The sequence below is a fragment of the Hevea brasiliensis genome, chromosome 9 (genome assembly GCF_030052815.1).
Source record: "Hevea brasiliensis isolate MT/VB/25A 57/8 chromosome 9, ASM3005281v1, whole genome shotgun sequence".
Classification (NCBI taxonomy): domain Eukaryota; kingdom Viridiplantae; phylum Streptophyta; class Magnoliopsida; order Malpighiales; family Euphorbiaceae; genus Hevea; species Hevea brasiliensis.
In genome coordinates, this window is record NC_079501.1 from 34,230,876 (window position 1) to 34,242,308 (window position 11,433).

Genomic DNA, 11,433 nt, shown 5'->3' on the forward strand with positions numbered 1-11,433 from the left:
CAGAATCTCTCTATTACAAAATTCCAATTCGAGCTGGAGTCATGGTTAATGTCAAACCCTATTTGCTATGAATATTATATTCTCTTTTAATTCCAGTTCTTGATTAATTAGATTTTCTTGTCAGAAACTCTTTTCTGACTAAATCTGTCTATCCTGGCTAGGGACTTGAAACATCAAGAACAATTAAATGAACATAGGATTTTATTCCTATTTACTTACGGTGATAGATTCCATCTTGATCAACACCTATCTCCATATATAACTAGTAGGAGCCAACACATGCTTATATACCCATATAGAATACAAGTATGAAAGCAGTATCAAACTCAAACTACCTATATATAAGATAATTGTGTTCTCTCAGGTCTAAAGATTATATGCACTGATATGATATATGATAATGCATTGACAAGAGTAAACTCCATGTGCTTATCATATGCATTACTGGTTCGCCCTACTTATCATGTATAAGTGCCTATCATGTTTGTTATATGGCATGAGACTCACTATTCTATCTTATTTATATCTCATATGAATACCTTGGGAACAAATATGATTACAATCTTTCTGGATAAGTCATGTCCTGTGTGAAGTATCCTCGTTTGTGAATCAATTTATGATACTTTGTGCTAGAAATACTGTCACTCATATTCTTAACAACTTAAGAATAGAATTTTTAATAAAATATCAATGGACCTTTTATATTACACATAAATATATTATGTAAACGAAAAAGTGAAATTGCCTTTTATTAATAAAATATGTACAAGATACATACAAAATGATATGCTCTAGGGCATAGTACTAACAATCTCCCACTAGCACTAGAGCCATTCATTACAATATCTTAGACTCATCTTCTCAAGATGTCAGTCTAACTGAGCTTGTGATATAGGCTTCATGAATGGGTTAGCTGAATTTTCAGCTGATGCTATTTTCTATATGGCTACATTGCCTCACCCAACTATCTCTCCGATAATGTGGTAGCGCCTTTCTATGTGTTTGGATTTCTAGTGAGATCGGAGTTCTGTCACAAACTTCTTTATCCAAATAGCCTCTTTTGCAGCATCTGATGTAGCAATATACTTGGCCTCTATAGTAGAATCAGAAGTCATACTCTGTTTGGAATTCATCCAACTAACTGTACCTCCATTACAAATGAACACAAATCCAGAGGTAGACTTTCTCTAATTGATATCTGATTGGAAATCAGAATCAGTATAATCATCCAATTGCAAGTCACCACCTTCATAAATCAAGAATAAATCCTTAGTTCTTCTCAAGTACTTAAGGATATTCTTGACAGCTATCTAGTGTTCCAAACCTAGATTTGATTGAAACCTGCTAGTCAAACTAACAGCATGTGCGATATCCGGCCTAGTACACATCATTGCATACATTAAACTTCCAATAGCTGAAGCATATGGAATCCTGGCCATTTTATCTCTTTCTTCAGGTATCTTTGGAGACATCTCTTTAGAAAGGTGGATATCATGTCTCACTGGTAACAATCCTCTCTTGGAATCAAGCATGTTAAACCTCTTTAACACCTTTTCCAAGTATAGACTTTGGGATAAATCAATTATTCTTTTCGCTCTATCTCTATAGATGCGAATTCCAAGAATATAGGTTGCCTCTCCTAAGTCTTTCATGGAGAATGTATTTGACAACCATACCTTGACAATTGTCAACATACCTATGTCATTACCTATCAACAGAATGTCATCCACATATAAGACAAGGAAAGTAATAGCATTATCACTAACCTTCTTATATACACATGTTTCATCCTCATTTTTTATAAAACCAAATAACTTAATGGCTTTATCAAAATAAATGTTCCAACTCCTCGAAGCTTGTTTTAACCCATAAATGGATCGCTTTAGCTTGCACACCTTGGAACTATCTTGGGATTCAAAACTCCAAAGTTGTTCCATGAAAATGTTTTCTTCAATGTATCCATTAAGAAAAACTATTTTGACATCCATCTACCAAATGTCATAATCATAGTATGCAGCTATTGCTAATAAAATCCTAATTGATTTAAGCATGACAATAGGCGAGAAAGTCTCCTTATAGTCGATTCCTTACCTTTGGCGAAACCCTTTCGCTACTAGCCTTGCTTTATAGGTCTCTACCTTTCCATCAGAACTAATTTTCTTCTTGAAAACCCATTTCTTCCCTATTGGTACAATACCTTCAGGTGGGTCAACAAGGTCCCAAACTTGATTCTTATGCATTGAATCAATTTCAGATTTCATAGCTTCAATCCATTTTGAAGAGTCTATATCTGATATAGCTTCTTCATAGGTAAGAGGATCATCTCCATGATCTACTTCTTCATGAGTAAACAACTCTTGTTCATCTTCATCTCCATGATCTACTTCTTCATGAGTAAATAACTCTTGTTCATCTTCATGAAGAAAACCATATCTCACTGATGGGTGAGATATCCTGGTCGATCTGCGAGGAATTACTGTAAATGTTTCATTAATAGGTGTAGGTTGACTAGATAGATCTATATCCATTTGATCTGTTGGTTGGTCAAAATTCTCTAATTCTAACTCTATTTGCCTTCCTCTGCCTCCTTCTTGAATAAATTGTTGTTCAAGAAATATGACATCTCTGCTTACCACAACCTTTTGTGATGTAGGCAAATAAAATTAATATCCAAAACTTTCTTTTTCTGATCTGGTTTCTAATTTATCAGTGTTCAGCTTTTTGATATAAGCTGGACAACCACAAATCTTAACATGCTTAAGACTCGATTTTCTTCCATTCCATATCTCATAAGGTGTGGAAGAAACTGATTTTGATGGAATCCTATTCAGAATATGCAAAGCTAATTCTAATGCAAATCCCCAAAAGGAGATTGGCATATCAGTATAGCTCATCATACTGCGTACCATATCTAATAGGATACGATTTTTCATTTCAGATACACCATTCAGTTGTGGCATTCTTGGAGCAATCAACTAGAAAACAATGCCATGCTCTTTCAAGTATTCATCAAATTCAGTACTTAAGTATTCACCTCCACGATCTGATCGAAGAGTTTTAATACTTTTTCCTGTGTGATTTTCTCTTCAGATTTAAATTATTTGAACTTTTCAAACGATTCATGTTTGTATTTCATCAAATACAAATACCCAAACTTTGATTTATCATCAGTAAATGTAATAAAGTAATGAAAATTGCCTCTAGCCATTTCCTTAAATGGACCATATACATCACTATGAATTAGCTCCAAAATATTTACAGCTCTTAGCCCTTATCCAACAAAGGGTGATCTAGTCATTTTTTCTTGAAGGTAGGATTCACAAGTTGGAGTAGGTTCAAAACCCAATAAGGATAAAATCCTCATTTTCTCTAGTTTTGCAATCATATCTGCTGCAACATGACCTAATCTTAAGTGCCAAAGATGTTTTGAACTTTGATTTTCATCATGGCATTACATTCATTTAGATTGCTTGCATTCAATTTGTGTTTATCATTATTATCCAAATAATAAAGACCATTATGCATATAACCTGAGCCAACATATTTATTTCCAAAATAAATATTATAAACATCATCTGTGAATTAAAATTCATAACCATTTCTAGTTAAACTAGATATTGAAATGATGTTATTAAAAGCATCAGGTACATACAAAATATTATTTAAACACAAAACATGTATACACATATAAAAAGATTTAGATCCTATGGCTAAAGCTTCAACAGTTGAGCCATCGCCAATCTGGAGTCTAACATTTCTAGCATGCAAGCTGCTACTATTTGCTAGTTCCTGGATATCATAAGAAATATGAGAACTGGCACCAGTATCTAAAACCCAATCTGTAGATGAACTATAAGCATTATCAGTATCTAAATAACAAGATATAGACATACCTTCTGAAGGTGTATCCTTCTTGTCCTTCAGAGAAGCAAGATACTCTAGGCAGTTCCTTTTTCAGTGCCCATCCTTCTGGCAGTGGAAACACTTTCCTTTGCCTTCATCAGCTTTGGTCTTCCCTTTCTGTTTGGCTATCTTCTTGGAAGGTCCTGGAACTTGAGGTTTCTTTTTCTTACTGTCCTTCTTCTTGTTGGACTTTCCAGTAGAAGAAGATACAATCAAAGCTACCTCCTTTCCTTTATTGCCTGACATATTCTTTTAAGTAATAAAAAGCATGTTAAGTAAACTAGCCAAGGTGTATTCCTACTTAGTCATATGGAAATTTGTCACAAAATTCCCAAATGACTTAGGTAGGGACTGAAGGATCAAATTCATCTACAGTTAGAAATCCATGTTAAAGTCAAGATGTTCTAGCTGCTCTATAAGTCGAATCATCTTGTGGACATGATCCCCAACATTCTGTCCCTCAGAAATCCTCATTCGAAATAGCTGCCTAGATATCTCATATCTAGCATTCCTACTATGCTGACCATACAACTCTTGTATGTGAAGGAGGATCTCACTTGCACTTTGCATATTTTCATGCTGCTTTTGTAACTCATTACTCATAGAAGCAAGCATGTAACATTTGGTTCTCATATCATGCTCCTTCCACTTGTCCAAAGTATCATATTCCTCTTGAGTAGCCTCTGGAGGTAAGGGACCAGGAACCTTTGAGTCTAGAACATATGCAATACATTCTAGGTTCAGGACAAGTTTTAAATTTTTTAGCCAATCAGAAAGATTAGGTCCCGTCAACCTATTGTGATCAAATATGCTTGCAAGGATATTGGATGGTGGTGGTTGTTGTGTGCTCATTATTATTAGAAAATTAACTGCAGAAAATAACTAGATTAATTAGTAAATGTATCAAGTAATTAACCAAAATAATTATGGTCTTTTAGTCAAATTGGTCCTCCCACTAACTTGGCGAATCCTAAACTTCCAAAGTAGGAAATAGAAATCCTAGTTGGATGGATTTCTAGTGGGTGATTAAATTTTTATAATCTTATTGATCATCCTCAGGCACATCCATTATTGGAATTACAATAAACTATAAGTGAGCAACTCCTTGCCTATCACATCTCATGTGAGGTTCAATCATTTATCTAGCCCCTAATGCTCAAAATCTCAGGCACATCCATTATTAATTTATCTTGCATTAGTTAAGTTGATCCCATTGAGCCAGTAAACATGCAAATAATTTTAATGTCCTTAGGTACATCCATTATTAGCCATCAACTTATTTACATATTTACAACATCTCATGCTTAACAATTATTTTTAAAAAAAATCTCTTAAATTAAATGTATCACATGCAAGTATTTAAAATTTCTTAAAATAATTGCCTCAATGGAGGGCCCATGATATAATTATTTTAATTATACCATTTCTAACTTAATCATTTGTTTAGAAGATTTAGTGGTCGACTTAATTACGATTATGGCCTCACTTTGCACATTATCCATTTGGTATGCATATATCATATGCTAGCATACATTCTCATACATCCCATGCATATATGGATAAAAAAATAATATGGTATGATCATGGACATTCTAAGGGATTCAATTCTGAGCCACCAAGAATTGAATCAGGACATTCCTAGGTGTATTTCATTCATTCATTTTATAAGAGTTGCTGAAGGAGTACATAACTAACACTTGATCTTGATTTCCTCCCACTGGTCCCACCAATGCTCTTGACCTCCTTGATCTTCTTGCAATCCAATTACATTGTAATCCTTGGCATACCAAGGCGAATTTACAAGAATATGGACTTTAAAGTCCTCAAATAAATGAAATTACAACCCAAATTATTACAACATTTATAATACATGCCACCAAAATAAAATTAATTATTTTACAACCCAAAGAAAAATAAAAGAAATAAATCCAATCACATTGGTCTTTTATTGTCCATAATCATCCATCATACATATTAAAATTTAACAATTAAATAAATATACATACTAAAAAATTAAATTGAATATCACATATTCAACAAAAAAAATTCAGATTTGAATCTCATTCGAACAAATTTTAGAAACTCTTTCCAAATTTAATACCCCAAAAACAATTTTCAAAAATTAATTGTGTGATTTAAAATTCCTAATTAAATAATTTAATTAGGTATGGGCCTAAGTATGGGCCTTAAAGTATATAACAATTGTACAATTAGGCCCAAAACCATGCGCCCCATCTTCACTCTCTTGATACCGCCACCATGGTGCACTCCAACATGTATACCGCCACACATATGGCACCCAAACATCTTTAGATCAATTCAAATTTAATCCAATCACACAATTAAAACTTACATTCAATCCTAATGGAAAATATAGTAGCTCTGATACCAATCGAAGGAGCGGAAGCATGGTTATTAGTTCATTGGAGTATTGAATTTAAAAATTTTCTTCTAGGGTTACATGCATCATGCCACATCTCTTATGTGCCTAATTAATTTCAATGCTCAATTACATATTAAAACACTTTTAATATGTATTAGGATCTATGTTTGCCATTTAAGATTATGAATTAACAAATTAATTTAACTAAACCTTAGTTTAAAATAGGAGTTTGAGCACTAACCTCTTTGATGCACTATAGATGCAATTGGCACCTTTAGAAAGTTTCTAGGACCCCAAGTGTTATCCCTCTAGCTTGTCCACACCAAGATCACCAATGGACAGCCCCCAAATCAGGTTCTCAAGTCTTGCCAACCAATTATAATTTGGGTTTTTGCCTTTGGAGAGGTTGTATGTGTGTATTGGACACTAGAAACAATTTCTAGCAATTTTAATTCAAACTTTGAATTGATGAGGAAAAATGAAGAGGAGAGGGGAGAGAGGTGTGCCGCCACCTTTAGATAAGAGAGCGTTATATTTTATTCTTCTTTCTTTTCCCTTTTATAATTAGGTCATTAAGTCACTTAAACCCTTTGCTACATGTCACCACTATATTGCATCTTATTTTTAATTGACTTAATCACATTAAGCCAAGTGTCAAAGCTAGACTTAATCTTGATTTTGATCACCTTGCATGATAGGAAGACAAATGGCAAACTTATATAATGCCATGTGTCACCATCTCATGGTGCCACATGTCACCATGTGAAATGATCAAATTACCCTTATGTTGTAATTTTGAGTTCTTAACCCAAAATCATTATTTCTCCTCTTCTAATCAATTTATATCAAATATAAATTAATTAATCTCTATTAATTAATTTCTCACAATTAAATTCATATTTAAACTCTTTAAATATAAATTTAACTTATACTATACATCTAATAACCTAGATTTGGTTTCAAGCTATGCTAGGGACTTTGCAATCTTATTGCAAACCAAACCTATTTAATTAATTAATTAAACTCTTTAATTAATCAATTAAATCACATTTTACTTGGTGATTATCTTGTGTATGTGTGTGACTCACTAGGCTCATCACTAATTGGCAATGAGATATGATATTAACTCTTAATATCATCAGAACTCTTTCTTACCATAAATGATTTCTCTAAATCATTTTAGGCATCTCATAAACCATGGTTGATAACTAGCATAGCGTGCCATAGCCACCCAATCAGTAACAAGGAATACATTAAATGAACTTATAATCATATGTTACCATGCACTAGAATCTCTTTGTTGCAAAATTCTAATTCAAGCTGAAGTCATGGTTAATGTCAAACCCCATTTGCTATGAACATTATATTCTCTTTTAATTCTAGTTCTTGATTAATTAGATTTTCTTGTCAGAAACTCTTTTCTGACTAAATCTGTTTGTCCTAGCCAGGAACTTGAAACATCAAGAATAATTAAATGAACATAGGATTTTATCCCTATTTACTTGGGGTAACAGATTTTATCTTGATCAACACCTATCTCCATATATAACTAGTAGGAGCCAACACATGCCCATATACCCATACACAGTACAAGCATGAAAGCAGTATCAAACTTAAACCATCTATATATAAGATAACTGTGTTATCTCGGGCCTAAAGATTATGTGCACTGATATGATATATGACAATGCATTGACAAGAGTAAACTCCATGTGCTTGTCATATGCGTCACTGGTTCGGCCTATTTATCATGTATAAGTGCCTATCATGTTTGTTAAATGGCATGAGACTCACAATTCCTTCTTATTTATATCTCATATAAATACCTTGGGAATAGACATGATTGCAATCTTTCTGGATAAGTCATGTCCTGTGTGAAGTATCCTTGATTGTGAACTAATTTATGATACTTTGTGCTAGAAATACTGTCACTCATATTCTTAACAACTTAAGAATAGAATTTCTAATAAAATATCAATGGACCTTTCTATTACACATAAATATATTATATAAACGGAAAAGTAAAATTACTTTTTATTAATAAAATATGTACAAGATACATACAAAATGATATGCTCTAGGATATACTACTAACACCAGAATATTCCATCTATGATAGAAATTCTGACGTAAGGAAATGGTGGGTGTTACATGTACTACTTACCATTATCAAACCTTAGAAATTGAATCTTGTAGCCACTTTGATTCTCCACCTTTGCTTTGAATCTCCAAAACACACTAGCTACTTTTGATTTAAATTTTAGAAAGAAAATCCAACACATTCTTGTTAGATCATCAATAAAGTAATGTAGTAAAAAGTACCATTTAAAGGAGTTCTTTATGGTCCAAATAGGTCTGTGTGAACCAATTGCAGTTTCTAAAATGCTCTCCAAGTGACTTTAGGAAATGTCAGCCAAGTTTGCTTGCCACATTGATAAGCTTGACAATTCTATAGCCGATCTCCAAGTGACGCTAGATCTTGTTCCAAATCCTTTCTCTACATGTATAACACTCCCTGATGATGAAAATGGCCAAGTCTCTTATGCCATACTTCTACAGTATTATCAATAATAGGAAAGGAAACTTACTTCTCCTCCATTGGATCTAAAAAGAAACATTTTCCCCTCATTCTAACTCCCAATAGATCTTACCCAGCTACATCCTTGATCAAACAAATTTTGTTTTCAAACAAGACTTTGTAGCCTTTCTCAATCAGCTGTCTAACACTAAGTAAATTTCGATCAATTTCAGGTACATAAAGCACATCAGTTATGATTTTTATACCTAAAAAGATATAAATAGCTATTGTGCCTTTTCCCTTGACAGTAATGTGATTTCCATTTCCAATTATGACCTTTTGATCTCATAATTCTCCAGTTCCTTGAAGAGCTCCCTATCATAAGTCATATGGTTTGTACATCCACTGTCAAGTAGCCAGGAATCTCTTGTGTTATTGGTAGCAAATTAGGATGCTACAAAAAGCTGCTCTTCATCCTTTAATTCTTTAGTTTGTGCCTCTGTTACTTGTTATTGAGTTTTCCCTTGCAAATCACAACTTCATGCCCCATTTGGTTGCATTTTTAGCACTTTGCATCTGGTATTCTCTAGCATTTTGAGTGATGATGAGAATGTTGACATGGAGGAAACTTACCTTTCTTATTGCCACCACTGTTGCTATTATTGTTTGCAATAGCTTCACCATTTGTAGCCATATTCTTTTTGCTCTTCTTTTTCTTATTTTTGCCAACATCCTAATGTTTAGCTTGTAAGGCCCCTTCAACAGCTCCTTCCTGTCTCATCAGCCTTCTTTGCTTAGCAGCTTGCAAAGCATTGAGCAATTTTGCTAAGGTAATCCTTGACAGGTCCTTAAAATTCTCGAAGGAAGATATTGAGGCTTTAAATCTTTCAGGGATAGAAACAAGAATTTTCTTAACTAATCTAGAATCAAAAAATTTAGTATCTAACAATCTTACTTTGTTCACAATGCTTAGAAGTTTGTCCACATACACTTTGTACCTAAAAAGCTTTAAATAGCTATTGTGCATTTTCCCTTGACAGTAATGTGATTTCCATTTCCAATTCTGACCTTTTGATCTCATAATTCTCCAGTTCCTTGAAAAGGCCCCTATCATAAGTCAAATGGTTTGTACATCCACTGTCAAGCAGCCAAGAATCTCTTGTGTTATTGGTAGCAAAGTAGGATGGTACAAAAAGCTATTTTTCACCCTCTAATTCTTCAGTTTGTGCCTCTGTTACTTACTATTGAGTTTTGCCCTTGCAAATCACAACTTCATGCCCCATTTGGTTGCATTTTGAGAGTTTTGCATCTGGTCTTCTATAGCATTTTGAGTGATGATGAGTTTTTCCTCATAATGTTGACATGGAGGAAACTTGCCTTTCTTACTGCTACCACTATTATTGTTATTTTTTGCAACAGCTTCACCATTTGTAGCCATATTCTTTTTGCTCTTCTTTTTCTTATTTTTTCCAAGATTCTAATGTTTAGCTTGTAAGGCCCCTTCAACAGCTCCTTCCTGTTTCATCAGCCATCTTTGCTTAGCAACTTGCAAAGCATTGAGCAATTCTGCTAAGGTAATCCTTGACAGGTCCTTAGAATTCTCTAAGGAAGATATTAAGGCTTTAAATCTTTCAGGGATAGAAACAAGAATTTTCTTAACTAATCTGGAATCAGAAAATTTAGTTCCTAACAATCTTACTTTGTTCACAATGCTCAGAAGTTTGTCCACATACTCTTTGATTGTTTCTGACTCCTTCATCCTTTGCATTTTAAACTCCCTTATTGAATTCAGCACTTGCATACCTCTGATCCTTTCATCTCCTTGGTATTCTTCTTTGAGATAGTCCCAAATTGCCTTTGTTGAACCTAAAGACATGATTCTGGTGAAGATTGTTGGTAAGATAGTTGCAAATAGACAAGCTTTTGCCTTTGATTTTCTTATCTTCCTGTCCTTGTAATTTTTAATTAGCCATTATAGGATTGTTGGGAAGAGCTGGCACTTCATAGTCTTCCTCCACAGCCTCTCACGGGTCCAAGGCATCCAAGTAAGTGTCCATTCTCATTGCCCAAAGCTGATCACTCTCCCCATTGAAGATTTGTGGAGCAACTACAAAAAAACTAGCATTAGCTTCCATTGCTTGATGGCTTTCTGTGAAAGGTTTAGGAAGTGTTTCGGTGCCTCTCGAATGATCTCACAAGTGCACATATAGGTCCCTTATGAAGGTTGTTATGATACCAATTGTAGCGATGAAAGCTGTTTTGATAATTTATAGGAATCAAAACAACTTGAAAAACAAAGGAAGATAGACTGCAAAAATTTGCAATTTTTTTTAATTGAAAGTGTTTAAATACAACTCAAACATAATTGAAATACATAGAAATATCTTGAAAATAAGATAAACATGATCATGAATAATAGAAACAGAAATTCACTCCTAATGACTAGTAACAGACTTCCTGAAAAATAGGAAAATAAGAACATTTCTTCAACAACACTTATAGCCTTCATAGAGCACTTCTAATCCTTTAAATGCATCACATTTAACAACTTAACAACTGAACAAGAGTTGTAGCCTCAATCCTTGCAATTAAGGCCACATCAGCAAACTTAATCAGCATCTTAAAATGC

At 33.7% G+C, this 11,433-nt stretch overlaps 1 protein-coding gene across 1 annotated transcript; it reads right to left on the reverse strand.

Annotated features, from left to right (window-relative positions):
- Nucleotides 1-10,281: 10,281 nt before the first annotated feature.
- Nucleotides 10,282-10,939, reverse strand: LOC110656718 (uncharacterized). Its single transcript, XM_021813628.2, has 2 exons — nt 10,833-10,939; nt 10,282-10,684 (listed from the first exon to the last, which is right to left on the reverse strand). The coding sequence occupies exons 1-2, from the start codon at nt 10,937-10,939 to the stop codon at nt 10,282-10,284; spliced, it is 510 nt and encodes a 169-aa protein (XP_021669320.2).
- Nucleotides 10,940-11,433: the final 494 nt, after the last annotated feature.

Coding starts and splice junctions, on each gene's coding strand:
- LOC110656718 (XM_021813628.2), bottom strand. CDS start 10,939: ATGGAAGCTAATGCTAGTTTTTTTGTAGTTGCTCCACAAATCTTCAAT. Junction 10,685..10,832: donor TACTTGGATGCCTTGGACCC/GTGAGAGGCTGT, acceptor AATCTTCACCAG/AATCATGTCTTTAGGTTCAA.